Source organism: Podarcis liolepis, assembly GCF_965112155.1.
Source record: "Podarcis liolepis genome assembly, chromosome: 13".
NCBI classification, from domain to species: Eukaryota; Metazoa; Chordata; class Lepidosauria; order Squamata; family Lacertidae; genus Podarcis; species Podarcis liolepis.
Window position 1 is genome coordinate 14,530,485 of NC_139573.1, and position 24,698 is coordinate 14,555,182.

The 24,698-nt window shown below is 44.5% G+C and overlaps 3 protein-coding genes across 3 annotated transcripts in view; 1 reads left to right on the forward strand and 2 right to left on the reverse strand.

The window, feature by feature from the left end:
- Positions 1-24,698, reverse strand: part of OSGEP (O-sialoglycoprotein endopeptidase) — a 244,986-nt gene that overhangs the window by 100,809 nt on the left and 119,479 nt on the right. The gene's annotated exons all lie outside the window — the stretch shown is intronic.
- Positions 1,836-8,583, reverse strand: LOC310691199 (C-type lectin-like; the record flags this gene model as incomplete). The annotated part of the gene is made up of 5 exons (XM_083470866.1): positions 1,836-2,524; positions 3,932-4,046; positions 5,550-5,690; positions 6,384-6,475; positions 8,517-8,583. 5 exons carry the CDS (start codon positions 8,581-8,583, stop codon positions 2,457-2,459), a joined length of 483 nt encoding a protein of 160 aa, XP_083326992.1. The 3' UTR covers positions 1,836-2,456.
- Positions 14,295-19,838, forward strand: LOC310691207 (C-type lectin BpLec-like). The gene is made up of 5 exons (XM_083470874.1): positions 14,295-14,370; positions 15,814-15,905; positions 16,999-17,139; positions 18,570-18,684; positions 19,613-19,838. Exons 1-5 carry the CDS (start codon positions 14,304-14,306, stop codon positions 19,678-19,680), a joined length of 483 nt encoding a protein of 160 aa, XP_083327000.1. The 5' UTR covers positions 14,295-14,303; the 3' UTR covers positions 19,681-19,838.

Consider the following 24,698-nt stretch of genomic DNA (forward strand, 5'->3'; position numbering starts at 1 on the left):
TTCCTTCCTTCCTTCCTTCCTTAATATTAATGATAATTAATAATTTTATTATTTATACTCCGCCTATCTGGCTGGGTTTCCCCAGCTACTCTGGGCGGCTCATAGAATATATAAAACATCATTGAATAATCAGTCTTTTGAATTATCAGTCTTTGAATTGTCTGTCTTGGAACTGAGAATCTAGTTTTGGACTGAATTTTGAAATGGTTATTGAAGGGATTGTTGTATTTTATTTCTCTCTCTCTATCTCTCTCTCTCTTTCTCTCTCACACACACCCCTTCTCTCCCAGGACAAAACTAGGTTTTGGAGATTTATGATCAGATGTCCTGTCCCTTTAAATAACTTTTAACCTACCCGCTGCAATGAGCGCCCCCTGCCCCACCGCGCGTCATTTTAACGTTGAGAGAGCACATCGCTTAATTTCAGTGCTTGAAATTCGGATACACCCTCAATCCCAGTGATTCCGAAACATGCCAGCAGGGGAAGCTATTGCTTAAGCGTGCTCTGGGCGGCCGCACTTCCCTGGAGGAGAAAGTTTGAGAAAGTTGCTGCCTTCTACAGAGAAAGACCACCGGCCCGCCGGCAACCTCTGTACCGTCGACACTGACTGGCACTGGTTCTCCGGAGTTGCAGATATGCTGAGCCGTCGGGACCGTCTGCGTGCAAAGCAGATGCTCTACTACTGAGCTAGGACCCTTCGTTTCCCGAAGTCTGCATGTTGATTCATCCCAATATTTGGCAGGCATTTGCAAGGTTTTGAAAAGCTTTCGCGGTGGTTGTGGTGCATATGGTGTCTCTTAATGCAAAAGAAGAAGAAAAAAAAAGTGCTTTGGGGGCAGAATAAGAGCAGCAGACCTGATTCACCTCCCCATGAAAAGAGGGCACAAATTTGCATCTGGTAGCTAGACAGCATCTTAAAAAGCAGAGACATCACCTTGCCAACAAAGGTCCATATAGTTAAAGCTATGTTTTTCACAGTAGTGATGTATGGAAGTGAGAGCTGGATCATAAAGAAGGCTGATCGCCGAATAATTGATGCTTTTGAATTGTGGTGCTGGAGGAGACTCTTGAGAGTCCCATGGACTGCAAGAAGATCAAACCTATCCAGTGGCGTAGCGTGGGGGGTGCAGGGGGGGCCGGCCGCACCGGGCGCAACATCTGGGGGTTAGGGTTAGGGGGTGCAAATCCATGGGTTAGGGGGTGCAAATCCATGGGTTAGGGGGCGCAAATTACTTGCCTTGCCCCGGGTGCTGACAACCCACGCTACACCACTGAACCTATCAATCCTTAAGGAAATCAGCCCTGAGTGCTCACCGGAAGGACAGATCGTGAAGCTGAGGCTCCAATACTTTGGCCACCTCATGAGAAGAGAAGACACCCTGGAAAAGACCCTGATGTTGGGAAAGATTGAGGGCACAAGGAGAAGGGGACGACAGAGGACAAGATGGTTGGACAGTGTTCTCTAAGCTATGAACATGAGTCTGACCAAACTGCGGGAGGCAGTGGAAGACAGGAGTGCCTGGCATGCTCTGGTCCATGGGGTCACGAAGAGTCGGACACGACTAAACGATTAAACAACAACAACAGCTTATATGTATAGGTACAAATTTGGTGTGGTAGTGGTGGAATTTTTTGTACATCCCGTTGTCCTGGGAAGATGCCAGGTGTCTTCTGTGCCTGCTTTGGCTATGCATGCATGTAGGGTTGGAAATGCACAAGGCTCATTGGTTTTTTGGCAGAGCGCTTTTGCACAGAGTACTTTGCAATTGTACATCCAACTTTGTGTGATAGTGTGGCCTGTTGTTACTATCCAGGGAGGAGGGGAGAGGGGAAATTAGGCTCTTCAGATGCTGCTGGACTCCAGCTCCCATCAGCCAGTATGACCAATGATCAGGGATGATGGTGGTTGGAGTCCAGCACAATCAGGAGTCCCGCTGATTCCTCGCCCTGCTTTAAAAGTTAAGAAGAAGGAAATTCTAGCATTGTGTAGCCCAGGGCACAGCTGATGGCACGATTGTGACTACAGGTGTAGCATCCTGTGCAAGAGAGAAGGAAGCTGCAGTACCTCTCCAAATTCTCTCAAATGCACAAAGGAACGGAGAGTTTGTTCCTGCTGACCTCTTTCCCCCATGTGGCCATCCTAGAGGAGGCTGAGCGAACTGAGAGCCATCTGGAATTACAGGAGCATGCCAGGAAATAGAGATGCGCAAGAAAGAGTTTATTAACATTACACTGTACCTGCAGAGATACACTCACATACACGAAAAGGGTAAGGGAAAGAGGCAGAGAACAGAAGCAGCTCCTCAGAGATGGCACTGGAAACAGGATGAACAGGAGGAGCTGGTTTTTGGCTTTGTGGAAGGAGGGAGAGTAATGGCATCAGAGAGACACATCCACCAAGTCATCCAATCTCTTGTGGCCGGGTCCAGTTCCATCCCGGCAGGCGCAGTCTTCCCTACAGTTCATGCTTGCAGATGTAGGCGTTGAGTTTCCTGCAGGGGGCGTCGTTCCACTGTTTAAAGTCTAGGAGGCAGAAGATAAGGCTCAAGTTAGCCCTTTGGTTTGGCGGTTCTGTAACCTGAACTGAAGAGACCTGCAGAATGTTGTCAACCTCCAATTAAATCTCAGCTTTCACGTGAGCTTCTAGTTCCCACGCTTAATATTTTTAAGGGGATAAGCAAATAGAACTGATTCTAATGTTCAAACGTGTGAAGGCAAATAAAACGAAGGAGTAACGTTTCAGTTTGTTTTCTGTTCTGTGTATTTCTTCCCCGAGAGTTTTTCCACATCTGAGGCTAGATATTTTTGCTCAAGAGCACTCTAGGAGAGGGGTAGCTAACCTTGTGACCTCTGGATTTTTTTGTACAATGACACTCATCATCCCCGACCCCTAGCCATGTGGACCAGAGCAGATGGGAGTCATAGTGCACATCTGAAGGGTGTCACGCTGGCTACCCCGACTTTGGAAAAAAAGGAGAGCATGCCTTCTCTGTGGTTTGGGTGTTATTTGTAGACACTGTGCACACACAGCACATTCAAAGCACATCCCCCTGAAGCATTTATGGAACTATGGTTTGTTAAGGTTGCTAGGAACTGTAACTCTGTGAGGGGCAAACTACAGTGCTCAGAATTATGTGAGGGAAAGAATGTGTTTCAAATCTGGCTTAAAGGTATAGTGTGTATACAGGTGCAAGCTATGGTATTCACAGGCAACTGAATTGCATAGATCAGTTGTAGCTCTCCATCTCATGGTATACAGTGGTACCTCGGGTTAAGTACTTAATTCATTCCGGAGGTCCATTCTTAACCTGAAACTGTTCTTAACCTGAAGCACCACTTTAGCTAATGGGGCCTCCTGCTGCTGCCGCGCCACCAGAGCACGATTTCTGTTCTCATCCTGAAGCAAAGTTCTTAACCCGAGGTACTATTTCTGGGTTAGCGGAGTCTGTAACCTGAAGTGTATGTAACCTGAGGTACCACTGTATTCAGAACATGGCCAGCCATTGTGTCCCTAAATCAGGAGTGGTGAACCTTTTCCAGCCTGAGGGTTGCATATCTATCTGGACAATTTCCTGAGGGCCACATGCCATTGATGGGCAGGGCCAGAGGCAAAAGTAGGTGGAGCAGTGAATGTTAACTTTACCCTTGTCCAATAAGGTGGTTTCTACACACACACACTCCCACCTCCCTCTGCCTGCTCTATCCAGACAAGCCAGAGTTCAAGGACACAGTCCAGCCAGGCACAAACACAAAGCAAGGGCATGGAGCAGAGTCAGGGAGGTTATTCATGGCCAGGGGAGAGAGGATATGGCCGGGAAGAGTTCCAAGGGCCAGACAAAGTGGCATATTTGGCCCCCCAGGCTTGAGTTTTCCTATCCTTGTCCTAAAATGTCCTTGTCGTTTCTCAGACACTGAGAATGACTTGCTTACCTGTGGTTCGTCTCAGCTCCACACAGTACTCGGCTTTGCGGTAGTTGTCTGGCTGGTGGTTCATCCAGGCCTTGTAGTTGTAGGTGGACTCGTCAGCCCACCTCCATTTCCTGGTCTGCAGAAAAGAGACAGAACACATCATGTGATGGAAGGGGCCAGATAGAGAAATTGGATGAAGCCAACTTGCTGGAGAGTTTTCCCCATGGGGATCTGTTAGCAGCAGAGGAGGACTCTCGTGGAAAACAGTGGAGAAGCAGCGGCGTGGGGGAATAAATTTGGGAGATTGTTGAGGTAAGAGTGGAACGGGATTGCCATGGAGCCACTGCTCCGTCAAACAGGAATGGAGCACCATTCTACTTGATCTGCATGAAAGAGACGGAACAGATCATGTGGTTAAGGAAGTGGGAGGAGCCCAGCGCAAAAGCTGAGCTGGAGAGTTCTGGTCAGCAGGCAGCTATGTCTCAGGAAAAGAGAAGGACTCCTGTGGAAAATAACAAAATGGTGTATTTGAATGTAAGGTGAGCCTGCTGGATTAGACCAATGACCTATCATAGCCCAGCATCCTGTTCTTACAGCGGCCAACCAGATGCCTGAGGGAAAACTGCAAGCAATTAATCCAGAATGCGGCAGCTAGACTGGTGACTGGGAGCAGCCGCCGAGACCATATAACACCGGTCCTGAAAGATCTTCATTGGCTCCCAGTATGTTTCCGAGCACAATTCAAAGTGTTGGTACTGACCTTTAAAGCCCTAGATGGCCTCGGTCCTGTATATCTGAAGGAGCATCTCCACCCCCATCATCCAGCCCGGACACTAAGGTTCAGGGCCAAGGGCCTTCTAGTGGTTCCTTTGCTGCGAGAAGCCAAGTTACAGGGAACCAGGCAGTGGGCCTTCTTGGTAGTGGTGCCTGCCCTGTGGAACGCCCTCCCAGAAGATGTCAAGGCAATAAACAACTATTTTACTTTTAAAAGACACCTGCTTAGGGAGGTTTTTAATGTCTGATGTTGTATTGTTTTTAATATTCAGTTGGAAGCTGCTCAGAGTGGCTTGGGAAACCCAGCCAGATGGGTGGGGTATAAATAATAATACAGTGGTGCCTCGCAAGACAAAAATAATTTGTTCCGCGAGTCTTTTCGTCTTACGATGTTTTTCGTCTTGTGAAGCATGGTCCGTCGCAACTGTGCCTCTTCAAGCAGCTTTAAGAAAAAAGCGCAAGACGTTTTCGTCTTGCGAAGCAAGCCCATAGGGAAATTCATCTAGCGAAGCAACGCAAAACCGAAAAACCCTTTCGTCTAGGGAGTTTTTCGTCTTGCCGAGGCATTCGTCTTGCGGGGCACCACTGTAATAATTATTATTGTTATTGTTATTATTATTATTATTAGCAGGACCTGAGGGCATCAGCACACACCGTCCTGAAGTTTCCGGCATCTGGCATTCAGAAGAATTACTACCCCAGACTGGAGGCAGAGGATGGCCGTCAAAAGCCTTATCCTCCAGGAATTTGTCCAATTTGGGATTCTGCCTGGGAGGATATTGGAATAAAATTGGAGTGGCAATGCTAAGGAATCCCCACTCAGGGCTGACATGGACCAGGAATGGAGCACATGGCAGAAGCTCACCTGACGGACATCGTGGAGCCCAATCCAGACATTGCTTATTTCTTGCTGGTAAGTGGAGATGTGCTCGGCCACCAAGAGTGTCTCTGCCTTTGTGAGGACAGAGGCAAGATGGGCTCCACGGCCATAGCTCTGGCACTCAATCTGAGGACAGAGAAGAAAAGAGAGATGTAATATCCTATCTTGTCCTACCCTATCAGCAGGTCTGGTGCAGAGCTGAATCCACCCACACTGCAATTTAAATTTTGTGGATTTTTTTTAAAAAAGTCACTTAACACCCCCCCCCCCCAATTTGAGGGATACAGTGGTACCTCAGGTTAAGTACTTAATTCGTTCCGGAGGTCCGTTCTTAACCTGAAACTGTTCTTAACCTGAAGTACCACTTTAGCTAATGGGGCCTCCTGCTGCTGCTGCACAATTTCTGTTCTCATCCTGATGCAAAGTTCTTAACCTGAGGTACTATTTCTGGGTTAGCGGAGTCTGTAACCTGAAGCGAATGTAACCTGAAGCGTCTGTAACCTGAGGTGCCACTGTACGTCTAAGAAGCACAAGTCTTGATGGTGAGTTTTAAGGTAACATTGTTACTTATCAGCTTGTCATATTCAATATTTTTATACTAGCAGGTAGAGATGGGAGAGAAATTCAGGTCTGTACTCATTTTGAGGTGAGAGAAGGAGAAAAGAAAACTCCCCCTCCGATCATATCCAACCAGCTGGATTGGTGCAGGAGCAAAACTTTCCAAATCATGAGTTCTGCTTTGTACAAGTTTCAATCATTCTCCAATTTTGCTTTCAAAATTGTAGGGATGTAACTGGTTGGGTGTCAAATGCTCCTTACCTCGGCCTCTTGCCACGTCAGTTTGGCATCAAAGTATGCGTAGCAGTTGCCCTGGTTTTGCAGCCACTCCCTGGCGCAGGTGTCGGCCTGAGCTGCATGGAGAGAGAGACAGAAATGGTGTTGGTATTGGGCAGATAGATTGCTTAGAAGTTAGCAGGGTGGATAAAAATCAATGTTTTTTGTTTTTTTTTAAAAAAGGATTTTTAAAATTTAAATTGGTTTTTTAAAAAAATTAAATTGAATTTTTAAAACAAAATGCTTTTGGAGGAAAAATCTTTCTAAAGATAGTTTTCTTTTTAAGTTACATTATACTCCAAAGGCTATTCATCAGGAAATAAGGATTTGTTTTAAGTTTTTCATTTGTGCTAAAACTTAGTCCAAGGTTTTTTTTAATTGTTTAACCACCTCAGTTAACAAACATGGATACATATGCTATAATGTTATTGTTTGCGTTAAATAAATTGCTTAAATTGTTATTAAGTGGCAGTTCCCTGATGTTAAGGAAATGAGTATTTTTCTCCTTCCCATAAAGTACAGCAGAAAGGTTGTCCAAATATAAACTACTCTGAAAATTTATTATTCCAAAAATGAAACCTTCATCTGGTTGTCAATATTAAGATTATACCAGCAAGAATGAGTCTTTCTGTAAAAAGAGAGAGATTTAAATCAAGTCTTACTGACTAGTGATTTAAATCGTGATTTAAATCGATTTGATTTAAATCAAATCCACCCTGGAAGTTAGGGGAGAATGTTCACTGTAAGGAAGAAAACCCTACCTCACCCCTAGATGACAGGTGGCATAGACTTGCCCCACAGAACTGTTTATGGAAGGGTATTCCAGGGGTAGGAGAATATCAGGCCTGGGGCCAAATATGCCCCTCCAAGCTTCTCTATCTGGTCCTTGGAACTCTCCCTAGGCCACGCCCCCTCTCACAGGCCACACCCCTTATTGGCCCTGTTTTACACCCTAAACATTTTTGCTTGACAGTCCCTGAACTTTGATATTACATCTCACTTGCCTTTCGTTGATATACCACCAGTCCTCTCAGGAGCTTGACGTGGCACACATGCCTCTCCCAACTACACAAGGATCATGCAAGGCAGGTTAGGTTGACAGATAGTGTCCAGCCTAGGGCTGAGCTTAATGGCTGCATGAGGATTTGAACTTGGGTTGCCCCAGCCCTAGTCCAACACTTTCCATCCTACCCCAACCTGGTGCCCTCCACATCATTGGACTCCCGACTCCCATCAGCCCTACCAAGCGTGGTCAACAATCAGGACCGAGGAGGAATGGAATTGCTCAAAAAAGATGTTAAATTATTTTTGTATGCCACTACGGCGGCAAGACTGCTGTTAGCTAAAAATTGCAAATCTCAAGAAATCCCAACGTTGGAAGAATGGCAGATGAAGATGTTGGACTTTTTGGAGCCAGTTGACCTGACTGGAAGAGTTCATGACCAGAAAGAAGAGGAATATCAAGAAGATTGGAATAAATTTAAGGATTATTTGAATAAATATTGTAATATAAATAATTAGAAGTCACTTGAAAGCACCAGATAGGCCTAGGATTAAAATAGGATTTAATTGTAAGTAAGCTGGATTTAGAACAGTAAGAAAAGAGAACAGGATAGTTAATTGCTGGAAATAATTTTAGTTTAAGAATGATATTGGAGAGCTGTTACACGCAGATACAATGAAATTCAGAAGGGAGGGATCTGAGGAAGTCAATTAACAATGTAAGAGAAATTGGGTTTTCAAGGGATATGTGTTTAAGATTTCTTTTTTCTTTTTCTTTTTTAGTAATGTGTTTTCTCTTGTGTGTTTTCTTCTCTTTTTTTCTATGTTGTATTTGTTATAATTGTGGAAAATTTATTTATTTTTTAAACAAACAACAACAACAAAAAAAAAAAATCCCCCACAACACTCAGGACCGAGGAACATTGTAGTCCAACAACGCCCACTAAACCACAGAGACCCACTAATGTTAAGGACTGCATGAGCCAGATGGAGATTTTGGGTTAGCCTTATCTCCAATATCTTTTGGAAAGACTAAAAAGATCTGGTGATAGGTATTCAGTCAAGTCCGTTTGTTAACTGATCATCCGATGTCAGTATTTGTTAAGGGGAACTCACCTCCCAGGAAAGGATTTGTGACCAGGATGCCCAGGAGACAAAGGCTGAAGTAGGTGAAGAGTCCCATCTTCTGGTTGACCTTTGAGAGTGGAGAGTACAGTAAGTTTGAAACCTTCTATATGCAACTACCACTGAGCTACAGCCCTTGCTGCTACAACTTCCTGCAAGAACACATCATTCCTCCATGAACACATCATCTCATCTCAAAGTCTTTGAAAGTTCCCCACACTCTAGGTCTACGGTGGGAATCCTGTGGCCCGGGTTTGATCACATTTTACCCACAAAGTTGAGTAGGAAGAGGAGGGAGAGCTGGGGTGGCAGAGAAAGAGATGGGGAATGCTGCAACCCCCACCCACTTTTGACTCCAGCTTTTGACTGCCACCAGATGTTTCCCCTGAATGACTTTCTCTATGCATCAACAACCCTTCAAAGGTAGTAGTAGTAGTAGTAGTAGTAGTAGTAGTAGTAAATTTTATTTATATCCCACCCTCCTCAGCTCAGGGTGACTAACACCAGGTATAAAACAATTGATTGAAATACAACTTCAAAACAAGATTAAAATACAACATTAAAATGCAGCCTCATTTGAGTAGGAACTCAAATAAAAAACTTTTTTGGGGATGAAAACGTCAAGTCTTCGCCAAGGCCACCTATCCAGACTGGTCCTACATGGTCCAGAAGAAAGCCAGGGAAGTCCCCAAATAGGAGTTCCATCACAGAAGGAGAAAGGGATAAGGAAAGAGGGGGAGGGGATCAGGCTGATTCCAAGCCAAAGGCCAGGCAGCACAACTCTGTCTTACAGTCCCTGTGGAAATAAATCAGATCCTGCAGGGCCCTGGTCTCTGAGACAGAGCGTTCCACCAGGCTGGAGCCAGTGTTGAAAAGGCCCTGGCTCTGGTTGAGTTTAATCTGACTTCCTTAGGGCCCGGGACCTCTAGGGTGTTACTATTTATGGACCTTAATGTCCTCCGTGGGGCATACTAGGAGAGGCTGTCCCGTAGGTACGAGGGTCCTAGGCTGTAAGCATATCCGTACCCTTGATCTGCTGCCTGCAGGAACCCTCTCATCAAGACTTGGGGATCATTTCCCCAGCTACTCACCTTGCGTTGCTGTTTCCCTGGGTAGACAGATGTGGTCAAAGCTGAGCCGGGTTCCTCTCTGATGGTCTCACCTTTCCTGGACAGCTGTTATATAGGCCATTGGCAGAGATGGTGTAATACCAAGGTGAGATAATTGCTTCGAGGAAGTCCTGGCCCAGAGTCTCCAGTTTTGCATAACCAAAGACTGAACTTGTGGAAAGCAGCTTTTATCGCTGTTCATCAGCACTGCAGAAAGGACATTGTGCATTGAAATTTTTCTTTAGATGGGGCAATGTGTATTGAAAAATGTCTGGCCTTTTCAATCTGTACCCAAATTGGATGGGGAAATAACATTCAATATCAACCATGAAAACACTTGCTCCTTTTCTTAAGCTTTACATCCCAGGTAGCTGACTGGTTGTCTTCCATGAAAGTGATAATAATAAAATAAAAGCCCTGCATGTAGAAGGTCTTCACATCAAAGGAAAAGAAATTAGTCTATACTGTAGCCTGACATGTTATTTTTTAATCTGAAGTGTTCTCTCTCTCTCTCTCTCTCTCTCTCTCTCTCCCTTCACCCCAGTTTGATATTCAATTCATTTATTGCTCACATTTTCTCAAGGGAACTCATGGTAGCATACAGCAATTTTTGCAGGTATTTATTCCATCTCTGCAGGGACCACACCCAGACTACTTCAACAAGGTTGCTGTGTTTTGGACCTACAAACCGCGCATTGACTTGCATTCAGTTGCATATTTATTTATTTACACTGCTCCTCTGACTTTATTCTGCCATGGAACCCAATGTGCATTGCATGTGATTTTTAGGTGGTCACCCATCCGCTCACTGTCCGAACTGAGACCTGCTTAGCTTCAGCAAAGTGGTAACCTCATGTGCCTTTGGGAAGGGAAGGCAGCATCTTCTATGCCATGCACTTGCATGTTAGCGAAAGTTTTTAAAGGGTATATGTTGCCCCCAATTCTCAACAAAAGACTGGGGTGGGGGTAAGCAGAAGGGGGCTGGTCTCCTTACCTTTTGCGACAGCTCCTCATTTTTATTTGTATTTTTTTCTTTTTTAAGTCATTTTTATTGGTTTTACAAATGCAAAGTACAAATAAACACAAACTAGTAAAAAGATATATGTATAAGGAGATTCTCCGAATCTTGAGACTTCCCCCCATCCCCTCCATGGAGTCTTATTTTAAACATCTACAACTGCATATTCATCCGTACTCCAATTTTTATATCAAACCTTATTGTCCATAGTGTTTTTTTCCACTGCAAGTGAATCAAAATCCTGCTCTTGTTTCCATCTGCTTACAGTGGTCTCCTAAGTAACTTACAATTTCCCCCCATTCTTTTATAGTTTTTATCCTCTTGGTTTCTGAGTCTTCCGATCAGCTTTGCCTTCTTGGTATAGCCCATCAGTTTGGTTTGCCATTCCTCTCTGGTAGGGACTTTGTCTTCTTTCCAGCTCTGGGCTAATAACATCTGGGTGGCTGTTGTTCCATACATAAAGAGTATCTTCTGCTCCTTCGGTATGTCGGTACCTGTAATTCCTAATAAAAATGCTTTTGGTTTCTTAACAAAGATTATTTTAAGCATCTTTTCATTTCATTATATACCATCTCCCAGAAAGCTTTTATTACCTTACAAGTCCACCACATATGATAAAAGGTACCTTCTTTTTCTTTACATTTCCAGCAGATATTTGAAATTGTCTTATACATTTTTTGCTAGCTTTGTGGGAGTCAAATACTACCGGTACATCATTTTTATATAATTTTCTTTCAATGTACAACATGCCGTAAATTTCAAATCTGATTTCCAAAACCTTTCCCAATCTGCCATCTGGATATTATGTCCCAAGTCCTTTGCCCAGTGTATCATTACCGACTTGACCTTTTCATATTTTGTGTGCCACTCTAAAAGCAAGCTTTACATTTTAGATAGTACTTTAACATTAAAGGTAAAGGTAAAGAGACCCCTGACCATTAGGTCCAGTTGTGACCGACTCTGGGGTTGTGGCGCTCATCTCACTCTATAGGCTGAGGAAGCCGGCGTACACCTTCCGTGTCATGTGGCCAGCATGACTAAGCCAGAACCAGAACCAGCACACGGAAACACCGTTTATCTTCCTGCCGGAGCAGTACCTATTTATCTACTTGCACTTTGACTTGCTTTCAAACTGCTAGGTTGGCAGGAGCAGGGACCGAGCAACAGGAGCTCACCCCGTCGCGGGGATTCGAACTGCTGACCTTCTGATCAGCAAGTCCTAGGCTCTGTGGTTTAACCCACAGTGCCATCCGCGTCGCTTTAACCTTCTTTTCTAACAAATCTTTTTGAAAAATTGAAATACCAGCAAACATATTGATATTTCACAACCAAAACCTTTCTTTTTATCTATCCCAATTAAACAATATGTTTAAGATGAAAGGTTTTAGTTGTGAAATATCAAGATTTTTATTTGTATTTCATTTTTTCCAAGGCTACAGCAGAGCATGGTTTGGATAAAACTTAGACGGTCAGAAGGTGGAGCTAGGAGATTTTCTTAAGGGGTTCTCTACCTTTCCCCTCTGCTGCCAGAAAAAAACAGCAAAATAGGGACAAAATATGGGCAGCGATTTAGCAAGGAGCCAGAAAACAGGGGCTGTCCTGAAAAAGAAAGGGGGACAGGAGGACATGGTGATATTTCCGCTTTCTAAGATGGCATCTGAAAGCTGTGTTTACCTGAACAGGATGTGAAGAGCATTAGGTCATTGTAACTACGCACTTAATGTTTTAAATGTCACACATCAGACACTTGTAGTGATGATTCCTTGATGCTGCTCTTCTTAGGAAGAGCTCAAGGACATGCACACGTGTCTCCTGGATCATCTGCTCCTCCAGGCAGCGTATTGGGTCAGATCTGCTTAATGTCAACAGAAGAATGGTGCCACCTGGCTGCAGAACCATTAATTATATTATTAGAGTGTACACAACCGCCCGTAAGGGAGGCAAGATAAATCGACCCTGAGGCACCCCAAAGGGCGACTTCAGCATTTCCCTAGTACAGTCGTACCTCGGGTTACATATGCTTCAGGTTACATACGCTTCAGGTTACAGACTCCGCTAACCCAGAAATAGTGCTTGAGGTTAAGAACTTTGCTTCAGGATGAGAACAGAAATTGCGCGGTGGTGGCACGGCGGCAGCGGGAGGCCCCATTAGCTAAAGTGGTGCTTCAGGTTAAGAACAGTTTCAGGTTAAGTACAGCCCTCCGGAATGAATTAAGTACTTAACCCGAGGTACCACTGTAAGCTATTTTATTCTAGAGGATGATCTGTGCCTACAAATCTGGGCGCAGAATCTGGCTACCAGCCAGGTCATCTTGTGATCTTTGCCTAAGAGGAGAGAATTAAGTTTAGACTTGTCTGAAAGATTGGCGAGCCTTTCAGCAAAGGATCAGTGGTGTCTCTATAGATCTCAACATAAAAAGAACCTCTAAAAAATATATGTTTGGGGCTTCCTAATGGGCAGGTGTAAAGTCTCTGTGCATACGAGACTCTTCTATAGGAGCCTTCCAGAACTGGTGAGGGCAAGGCTGAGCTTCTAGCAAGAGTGAAAGCCCTTCTTGCGTTTCTGGATGTGAGGAAATAGAGTTATGTTGCTAGAGCGGCTACGTATCTCCCGTTTTCTATGATTTTATAATCAGGGACCCTTGTACAGTCCTGTGGGAGGCAAGATCCTGATCCCTTTGCGTGGCCTTTCTGGAGCAAACTTGCCTCGGGAGCTGGTATAACATAGTAGCAAAAAGTGAGCCACATTTCTTTCCAGGTAACCTTCTAAGGGCCACATGGCAGTGGTGGGTAGGGGCATAGGCAATAAGGACTGCGAACAAGTGTTTTGATGGTTGATTAAGAATATGGTTCCTCTTCCTCTCCAGAAGGAAATAGATTCAAAATTCTCTCCCCCCTTCAATATGCTTTTCCCCATCAAAATGAAGGAGAGGTTGATGCCCTTTCTGCAACGCTCAAGGCTAGTGAAACAAATGACATTCCACTGATTTGGCCTTAAATTATGCAAAACTGAAGGCATCGGACCAGGATTTCCTTGCAGCATCTTGCTCATCTTGGTATTGCACCACCTCTGTCTGGGGTCTATATAACAGCTGCCCAGACTAGGTGAGACCATCAGAGAGGCACCTGGCTCAGCTGACAACCACACTTGTCTACCTAGGAGAACAGCATCGCAAGGTAAGTTCTGGGGAGGTGATCCATAAGTCTTTGTGAGTGAGTTCCTGCAGAGTGTAGAGCGAAATGCTTTCAAAATCTCTGAGATATGATGGTGGACTCTTCGGTGAGGACTTCTGTCTCAGAAGGTGGTGGGCTCTCCTTGGCTATAGGTTTTTGACCAAAGACTGGATAACCACCCACCAGGGATGATGTTGTAGTAGATCTTATGCCTCTGCAAAATGTTCAATTAGATGACCTTGGAGGTCCCTTCCAGCTCTATGACTTATGGGAAACGTGGCAGGAAGTCTCAAATGATTTTTTTATGTCCCAGCCAGTAAGTAAAGCATTGATGAACTTAGAAATTAGTATAGTATAGTATAGTATAGTATAGTATAGTATAGTATAGTATAGTATAGTATTCACTAAATGCACCTCTTGAACATACTCTTCTTCCTCCCATCTCTACTTCCTCCCATCTCAAAGGTCAACCAGAAGATGGGACTCTTCACGTATTTCAGCCTATGCCTTCTGGGCATCCTGGTCTCCAACCCTTTCCTGGGAGGTGAGTTTCCTTTGCAAATACTGATATTATATGACCAGTTAAGAAGTGGACTTGGGTGAAAAGCAACTTTCTTCAAATGCCTTTAGTTGGCCAATTCAGTCTTTCAGAAAGATATCAGAAACCTTAGTCACAATTGAGCAGAATTTCAGACAAATGTAGGTGTTTCATTTTCAAGTAACGGCAATCCACTAAAATCTACTAAACCTCTGGCTTTTTAGAATGGGGTGGCTTGAACTGGGCTCATGTTAACAAGGATAAAAAATAATCTGGGCTTGCTCCATGGATCACATTGAGTAACATCCCTAGAGACAAAGTGGTGAATCAATTTAGCACTTTTAAGGCCTTTAAATAAGAGACTCTGGGTGGGCAGAAGGTTGCTCATAATCTAGGAGGAGGTTTCTGGGTGGTTTGCAGACAAATCCGTCAATTTTGGCTCTGCAAGTTTCTCATTTTTCCAATCTTAAATTCAGTCCTCCACATGCCTGCAACAATTTGCAACCTTTTTTTAAAACAGGAAACAACCATCATGAAAAAAGTATCAATATTTTAGTGTCCATTTCTCCCAATGAACAAATTATTAAATGCACTTTTGACTACCACACACACTTCTGCAAGGCATTTCTCCTAATGTAATGCATGTTGTATGTTATTTTCACCCATCTATGCAATTTTAACACATACCTTACCCCAGTATATGCATTTTTGATACATGTTGCTCAACTGCAGAACTGCACTGAAAAATTCAGAAGAATGCAAAATTTAAAGGATGACTGAATTTTGGTTTGCACGTTGGTTGAGAAAATGTGAATCGGGTGGATTCGCTTTTAAATGCAAACCTGGTTGAATTTCTCCCTCGTCTCTATTTGCAGTAGATGAGCAAAGTTTTCAGGCTCCAATTCTTTAACAATCCCAGTCACTTAAAGCTTCCCTCCCAGCCCGGAATTAGGTGGTTGAAAAAGAACATTTTTTGGGAAAGCCAGAAGCGAAAGAGCTTGTGAGCTAGGGACTGATCTCAAACAGGTGCACCGAGAGGCAACCTGTCCATGCCACCTGTGGCATAGCTCAAGCTGGCTTTTCTTTCTTTAATACTGTGGTGGCTGCTGCTTATTGGGATTGGCAGAAGGGAGGTGGAGTCAGAGGTAATGGTACATCCAGAGCCAATGAGAGGCAGAGACAAGGGATGCTAGTTTTGCCCCCATCCTCCTTCCTGCTGAGTTCTACAAGGGGCAACTCTGAGACCAGGGAAGAGGAAGTTGACTGCCAGCGCCACCTACTGGACTGGGTGTAAGAGGGCAGGCAGGTGGGGGCTGGCGAAGGGCAGACTGAGGTTGGGAGGGCAGTGCCCTAATGGACCAGCATCTACTGCTTTAAGGCAAAAATGCTTTGGAATATCTGCTGACTTTTTCATGCTTCTTTCCTTTCTACCCCCTTGTCTCCATGCAGCTGAGGCCGACACCTGTGCCAGGGAGTGGCTGCAAAACCAGGGCAACTGCTATGCATATTTCGACAATAAGTTGAGCTGGCACGAGGCTGAGGTAAGAAGTGTTTCTCAGTCACCCAGATGTGATATATATAAGCTGTATAAGTCAGCTTCCCAGTTCCCATTTCAGGAGTTTGGCTGGAACAAGGGATGAGGAAGAAATTTAGGCCCTGTCTACTCTATACTTTGAAATAGTCATGGGTTCATCAAATAATCATGGCAAGCGTAGTTTGCGTCGTTAGGATACTCTATTCCCACCACAGATATGTAATTTTCAGAATGGTTTATCAGTCAATCCATATCTGGTGATTCTTTTTTTGTGTGGAAATAATTTTTATTTGATTTTACTAGTACAGTGGTGCCCCGCAAGACGAATGCCTCGCAAGACAAAAAACTCGCTAGACGAAAGGGTTTTGCGGTTTTTGAGCTGCTTCGCAAGACGAATTTCCCTATGGGCTTGCTTTGCAAGACGAAAATGTCTTGCAAGTTTGTTTCCTTTTTCTTAACACCGTTAATACAGTTGCGACTTGACTTCGAGGAGCAACTCATAGAACGCGGCGTGGTAGCTTTTTTTGAGGTTTTCGGTGATTTTTGAAGCTTTTCCAAAACTTTTCTGACACTGTGCTTCGCAAGACAAAAAATTCACTAGACGAAAAAACTTGCGGAATGAATTAATTTTGTCTTGCGAGGCACCACTGTATAAGAATATATATTGATAGATTCCTTCGAATCTATTCCCACCTTCCCCTTGTCAACCCTTTCAACTGCATGTTATTCAGTGGTCAGTATTTTATATAACTCCATTGTCTCCATAGTATTTGCTACATTACAAGTGTTAATGCAATCCTGCTAATGTTTTCATCTGCTTACAGTGGTCTCCCGGATAAATTATAATTCCCCCCCACTCTGTTAAAGTTTTGGTCTTCTTGGTTCCTGAGCTCTCAGGTCAATTTTGCCAAGAAGACCACCTCTGGCAATTCTTGTTCTGTGAGGGAAATAGAGCTCTCCCAACAACTCTCAGCCCCCTTACCTGCCAGGAAGCTAGTTGCGTGGCTCTCCCCCATCCGGTGAGCCACATCTGACCAATCCTGTTGATGGGATATGATCATTGGGGAAGAAACCACCACTCTTTCCTTCTCCATGTTTAGATTGAGTGCCAGAGCTATGGCCGTGGGGCCCACCTCGCCTCTGTCCTCACCAAAGCAGAGACTCTCTTGGTGGCCGAACACATCTCCACTTACCAGCAAGAAATAAGTGACGTCTGGATTGGGCTCCACGATGTCCGTCAGGTAAGCTTGCTCCATTCCTAGCTATCATCACTGAGTAGCAGCTCCACAGCATGGCTGGTGATGCAATGAGGTTGAGGGAACGTTCTTTCATATGTGGTGGACCTGTAAAAGGGTAAAAGAGTATTGGGAGATAATGAATTGAAGAAAAATGTTTAAAAATACTTTATGAAAAAAACCCAGAGTTCTTTCTGTTGGGGATAACTCAGACTGAAATTCACAGGTGTCAGAAAAAGTTATTTATGTATGCTAATACTGCGGCCCGTGTTTTGTTAGCCCAAAAATGGAAAACAAGTGAGGTCCCAGCTAAAGAAGAATGACAACTTAAGCTGATGGAATATGCACAGCTTGCAGACTTAACATGTACAATACAATAAGAGAACAAGAAGAACATTCATTTAAAGAAGATTGGAAATTGTTTATTAAATATATGGGGGGAAACTGTGTACACTTGAAAACGTTGGTAGCATTAAGATAGATTCAACTGTGTAAATAAGTTTTGGTGGATGTAATAATGGAATACTGAATGGTTTAGTTTATATATATATATATAGTTTATACAGGGATTGATGATATGCAAAATGAACCATGGAAAGAGAAGAAGGGAAGTCACTGATATTTTAAGGATGTTTAAATGAGTATTCTAAGTTGTAAAACAGAATACATACATATATATATATATATATATATATATATATATATATATATATATGTTTTCGTAGATTTTCACGGGTACAGGAATGCAGGTTTTGGTGTCTTCGGGTGTCTTCCCGTGTAAGAGTGTCTTCCCGTGTAAGCCTAGACACCCCAACTCTTACACGGGAAGACACCCGAAGACACCAAAACCTGCATATATATATATATATATATATATATATATATATATGCCTGGCCGGTGACAAGGCTTGATATAGTTGGGCATCCACCAAGGGCCCATACCCAAGTGGGAGTGGCCCATCCATAAAAGCCTCCTAAACCTGTCCTTCCTTTTCATCACTGCAACTTTCTTGTTCACCTGCCTCTCACTCTAACCCAGGCAATATTGGTGGTTGAGGAAGGGGAGCAGTAAATGACACTGCCTGCTTGCCCCGTGGCTTTCTGCTTGGCAAAACAAGCAGGTGGCAAGTGGCAGCGGATGGGAATAGTGGTGAGGAGGAGAGGTGTCTATGATGGACGTGGCTTTGCCCAAGGGTTCCCCCAAATCAGAAGCCAGCACAGCTCCTTAGTAATGGCATCCCTTCCTTATCTCACAACTCTCCCACATGTTGCTTCTCCATTGTTTCCTATGGGTGTCTGCATCACAGCTGATAACAGCTCCCCACTGGCCAACCTATCCAGTTAATCTTGCATTGGTGTCATCCCAACAGTATCTTCCTTCTTTCTGGGCCCTTCATTGCCCGTGTCACATGATCTGTTCTGTCTCTTTTCTGCAGACCCGGAAATGGAGGTGGGCTGATGAATCCACCTACAACTACAAGTCCTGGATGATAAACCAGCCAGACAACTACCGCAATGCTGAACACTGTGTGGAGCTGCGTCGATCCACAGGTAAGCAATCCATTCTCAGGGTCTGGAAAAGGACAAGGATGTGTGGCCAGTGTGGTTCTTAGCGAGCTGGCAAAGTCTGATAGCCACAGTTTTGAGCCAGGTTCACACGTTGCATTCTTGACCCACCAGACCAAGCAATGGCAAAAACGTCTACAGTACACCAGTCAAAACTGCGTATTAAAAATGGGTTTGGTAGGAGAAATTCATGGTGAAATACTGGTGAATTTTCATAACGGTTTTGACAACAATTCACTGCACAGTGTGGCAATCTGAATTTAGGCATGGAAATACAGGGAAGTGAACTTAAAAGTGGAAAAATGAGACACCAAGAAAACTGAAGTCGACAGATCCTGCCATCCCTAGTTAATTGTCCTGAAATGAAAAGGGGTTTAAGCAGTGGTAGCTAGTGCATCTACTGGGACTGGCAGGGAGGAAGGCAGGAAGGCCCACAGTAGACTGAGCCAGTGTCAGGAAGAGCCAACTAATTCTAGTCCCCCCACAATCCATGTTGAGTTCTGCAAGGGCAACATTGAGACTAAGGAGGATGCAGCTGACAGCCACAGCTACCCTCTGGACTGGTTGAAAGTAAGAAGGCAAATTTGGGAGCTGGCTGAGGCCAGAACAAAGATGGTGGGGCAGTCCCCCATTTGCCCTAATGGACCAGCCCACATTTTTTTTTTTAATAATTCAGAAAGCAGAACTAGTTTGGATTTTGGGGGGGATACTAGTTTCCTTTGTTTTGAACCCTAGAATTCTTTCTATCATGCCCCTCTAAAAATCCTTTTACAAGTATGAGGACTAGAAGCAAAACTTCAATCACGGAAAGCAGAAATTTCTAAGTGGTTGGCAATATACTACAAGCCACTGACCTATCTGTGCCAGAAAGAAGAAGTAACACCTGCCTTGTCTTTTCTTTTTTGCATTCTAGACTTTAAGCAGTGGAACGATGCTCAGTGCAAGAAACGTAATGCCTACATCTGCAAGCACGAACTCTAGAGAAGACTGGAGTTTTCCCTTTGGGCTTGCTGGGATGTGCCTGGTTCAACAACAGCAAGAGAGATCTGCCATTCAACACACCCTCCAACCACCTCCATTCAAAACACGCATCTCAGAAGAATTATCTTGTGTGGGCCTCTCTCTTCTCCTGCCTTTCATTAATGGCCACAGCACAGTGCAGTCTTAATAAACTATCTACCTTATGCATAAATATCTTGGCATGTTTCTGTTATTGTAGAATGATTTCAGTCTCCTTAGGCTGCTGGGTAGAAAGGAGGGCAGCAGAGGCTCCACTCGACCATTTGTGCAGAAGGCAGAGTTTCAGTAGGTACGTCTCCGAACTCTGCATGAAATTCCAGCTTTGCTACAGCTTTTCAACCAAGGGCGGGGAACCTTTCTTGATCCAAGGGCCACATAGGAAACCTTTCTGGGGCCACAGACCCCTTGTGGATGGTGCCAGAGGTACCAATGGGCACCAATTCTTACCTTTGTCTGGTAGACTACATCCCAGCTATGTAAGAGTCGGATGCTTCTACACTCAGCCACTCACACCTTTAACCTTGACTTGGACAAGCAAGAGTTTCCTTCCTTCCATACATTCCTTGCACACCATAAAGGACTTTAAAAGGTCATAGGACACGGTGGTGAGGGGTGTGGCCTCAGGAGAGTCCTGAGGAACAGGTGGAGAGGTCTAGCATCAATTTATTTATATACCCACAAGTAAATCTCTGCTCAAAGTGGTTCACAGAAAAACCAAAGTCTAAATACAGTGGTACCTCTGGTTACGAACTTAATTCGTTCTGGAGGTCTGTTCTTAAGCTGAAATCATTCTTATCCTGAGGCACTCTTTCACTAATGGGGCCTCCTGCTGCACACATGCCTCTGGTGTGTGATTTCTGGTTGCATCCTGGGGCAAAGTTTGCACCCAGGAGCAGCTTATTCCTGGGTTAGTGGAGCTCATAACCTGAAGTGTTCGTAACCAGAAGCGTTCGTAACCAGAGGTACCACTGTACAGTATTAGACTAACAATACCAGAAACTGCAACGTAACATGAAAAACAACAACAATGATCAACAATTAGACATATCTAAACATTTAATTAAAGCATACAGCTTACTAATAGGTCAGTGCAAATTGTCCTTTAAGCAACTCCTTTTTGAAGGCTCCTAGGGTTGGTGGATGGGGTCACACTGGTGAAACCAACCATCCCCTGATGGCAGCCGCAGAGTTTCTTTCCCCTCTCAGTTGTTCTTCTGGCAATGGCTCCCTTCTGAAGGCTCCTAGGGGTGGAATGGGGTGAGGGGTGTACACAAGGCAAGGGGGAAAAGCCATCCCCTGATGACCAACATCTAAAGGGACATATCTGACCCTAGTCTCTGCCACTGTTTTAAATGTATAGGCATCCTGCCCTAATTGGCAGCTGGTCCCCAAGATCCTCTAATATCCTTTCATTTGTATGTATATATATCTCACACGTAATGTTCCCGCATCATTTCCCACATTAAAGGAGCTGCAAGTAGATTTTTTTCTGGAACCAACTAACATGGAAACGAGTGCTAAACATGAGCTATATTCCATTAGTTTTCCAGAAGTGTTATTTGCATTGTGTGAATGCTCAGATATAATGGAGAAATTAACAGCTAGGGAAATGAAATATATGGCTGTGTGAATGTAGTGTAGCTTGTAGAATAAACCCACAATCAAACACCAGCCTGGACTCTGGAGGGGTCCATACAGAGGTGTCTTTCCCATAGGGCTTAGTGGTGCGTCGTACCAGGGCGCTGGCCTCTCAGGGGCGCCCCAGCAAGTGAGGGAGCTGTGTGACTTTGCTGGCGGCCTCCCCTTTCCCTGCACGCCCTCCAGCTGCGCCCCACCAACTATATGGCTGGTGGGTGTGCAGCTTCCCTCCCAAGCCTCCGTGGGGATTGCTCTCCCACAGTGGCATGGGGGTGAGTTGTGCCCCCCATGGCTGGCAGTGTGAAGCTTCGCCCTCCCACTTTCCATGGTAATTTGGGGGCGTGGGCGGATATTTGCACCCCGGCGCCGCATCTGCTAAAGACGGCCCTGGGTCCATAGTTCACATTTGCTTCCCGTCTGACAGAACACCAGGGGGCGCCATCTCCAGGGGGGCCCCTGGGAGCCCAGGCACCCACAAGCAATACCTATGGGGGTGTTAATACTGGGAGCCCCTCCAGCCTATGCTCAGGTTGTATATATGATTAAATAAAACCATATATCTGAAAGACACCTTGTCTGTGCTGACCGTCATCCCAAAAGGAAACTGAACCCTGGGAAAAGCTCAGGTACTCCTGGAGTCTCTCATCGCTTGGAGATTCGGGGAGGTTGTCCATAACGGTATGTTCGCCTCAAAAGTTTTGCAAGTCCAAACAGTCTTGAAAACAGGATCCCTTACAATCTGCCCAATACCATCAGGAGCACAGGTCCTCATGAATGAACAATTGACACCAGGAAGGGCCCACTGTACATATTTGTGAAGATGCTGAGAACTCAGTAGAAAAAGGGAAGACAATTTTAGCACACACTACTTCCTTTGGTGTTTTTGAACTCATTTCTCTCTGATGGAGAAGATAACCTGAGGGGGGTCAGAGGGCTTGAGGCTGTGGTATTTAGCCCAGTGGCATAGGATACCCAGGCTGATTGGATCTCTTCCTCTGCTACGGCTTCAATCTCAGTACTTGTCCTGTATATTTCAGCATGTGCAGGGCAGTTTAAGCAGGTCCTGTTGAAAGTTTCCGTGAGTATGACTCTCAGCTGCTCACGTCGACCTGTTCAAACCACAATCCCCAGTTGTTTGGGCCTTAGGCCAAGGGGGCATTCAGGTGGAAGGGTATTTTTAGGGACTGGGGAGCTGTTGGGGGATTGTTGCGCACGATGCCAATTTGTCTTGGTTATGTCAACACTAAGAGGAATTTCCGTCCACCCAGGGAGTGCTGCATGACATTGTTGGTGGGTTAAACCAACACTTTACAGAGTGTTTCTGTCAAGCAGTGAAGTGAAATCATCTGGATTTTGATCTGTGTGAAATTCAAGCAACATTTTTGCATTGCATTGCAGATTTAATTTGAAGGGCTGCTTTTAAAAGCAAATAACCACAAGAGGAATTGATTGTTTGCTTTTTTGTATTCTATAAGTTGTCATTGCCAGCTGATATCAACAGTAATTGGATGTTTAGTCTTCCAGGCTTGCAGTGTCTCTTTCCATCCACAAGGTCTTAGAGAGTCCATTTTCACTGATGATCTTTTACTCAGAGATTCTTTAGTTGTGATTCCTTCATTGCAGGGGGTTGGATTGGATAATAACCTTTGGGGTTCCTTCCAACTCTACTATTCTGTGATTCCTCACACCGTAGCAATCTTGATTGAATCAATCTCAGTTTTAAATATAAAGAAGCATCCCCCCCCCAAATACAACAACATCCCATTGACTGAGCTTGCTTAAAAAAAAACTTTTAAAATAGCCTCTGGCTTAACTTGCCTCTGGCTTGTGCAATAAGCAAACTCGTCCATCATGTGCTGCCTTAAACTTTCTGCTCCAGGTTTCAGGCAGATTCCAACCAGGTCTGGATACAAGCTGCTCAGAATGAGACAGCCTGAGCAGGAAACAGCAGAGGCAGCCATCTATTGAGGACAACCATCTTGGGAACGGGGACTTGGGTGAGTGAGGACATACTTTTGCTTGTTGATCTGTAACATACACGTTAGAGAGTTTCCACATCTTTGTAAGGGACAGACATGCCAAACATTTTTTTTAAGAGTATTTTATATTCTGAGCCATGTGTACTTTCAGAGCTAAACTCTCTGTTATGTAAACCAGTGTACATAACACTAAGCCATGGTTTATTTAGTTTGATTGTGATTTGTTTGAATCAGTGAAACCTGTCCAACACATGATCCGTGGTTTGTTTTCTGTCAACAAAGCACAATGTGAAGCCATGGTTAGTTGTCGGCTTACAAACCACAGCTTGTTTTAACTATGTTTTGGTGTTATGCCCAAACACACCAGTCTCACTTAACCATGGTTTGTTTCAGCGCTACACCCAAAGGCAAGAGCATCTGGAAAACAAATCAAGCTTTGGAGAAGCAAGCTGTGGCATGATTGCTCATATGTGAGATAGCTCTTGGTTTGTGGAATAAACCATAACTTAGAGCTATGCGTGAACACAGTCAATGCGGCATAGTTGAAAGCTAGAGCTATTCTTGGATAGACTTGGTTCAATTGCATTCTCAGCCAGAAAAACCCTTAAGTGACCATGGACCAGTCTCTGTCTTTCACATGAGTCTACCTACCAGGGTTTTAGTGATGATCAGGGTGCAATTCTATATGACAACCACAGGGCCCAACTTAAGCAATGTTTGTTTTCTATAAAGCTTCCTGTTGCCTGTACCTTCCCATTTCTAAATCCTCCAACATAGGAGAAGAAGCCATTTCCCTTTTCTTTCCAGGGCCAGACCCTCCACTATAAGGAAGGCAGAAGCAAATTTGGTAGAGATTCTCAAGGAATTCCAACCTTTATAAATCCCAATATGAACAGACCTCACCTGCACTTCCCAAACTAATGTGAGAATCAAAACCTAGCTTTCACGCTTCTCAAATGTTCTGCCACAGTTCTTTTGACCCCGCCCCAGTCTCCCTACGCCTTAGAGACCTGGCAAACTTGGTTTTAGGAAGAAAAGTGCAAGCAGGTCTTCTTTATTACCTTTTCATGGCAATTACAGTTCCGCCCGTGGCACTGCTGCACTCAAATCATGTTTGGTCCTAAACTGGACATATATACAACTCTGAACTCATCAGGGTGGATGTCAGGGCTGGCCCTATCATTGAGCAGAGTGAGGCATTTGCCTCAGGCGGCCAATGGCAGGGAGTGTGGTGATTGGCAGGGAGGTGCTAGAGAACAGCCTTCCCTGTGCTTCCTAAGCTAGCTAGCTGCCCTCAGGAAGATGCTGTCCCATCACCACTGTCAAAATAAGATTCAGCTGCCAGTCCAATAAACGTATGTG

Bases quoted from the DNA above. Each gene is read 5' to 3' on its own strand.
- LOC310691207 (XM_083470874.1), top strand. From the start codon at position 14,304: ATGGGACTCTTCACGTATTTCAGCCTATGCCTTCTGGGCATCCTGGTC. The intron at 15,906-16,998 runs GTAAGAAGTGTT...CTCCATGTTTAG, and splicing joins TGAGCTGGCACGAGGCTGAG to ATTGAGTGCCAGAGCTATGG. The intron at 18,685-19,612 runs GTAAGCAATCCA...TTTGCATTCTAG, and splicing joins GGAGCTGCGTCGATCCACAG to ACTTTAAGCAGTGGAACGAT.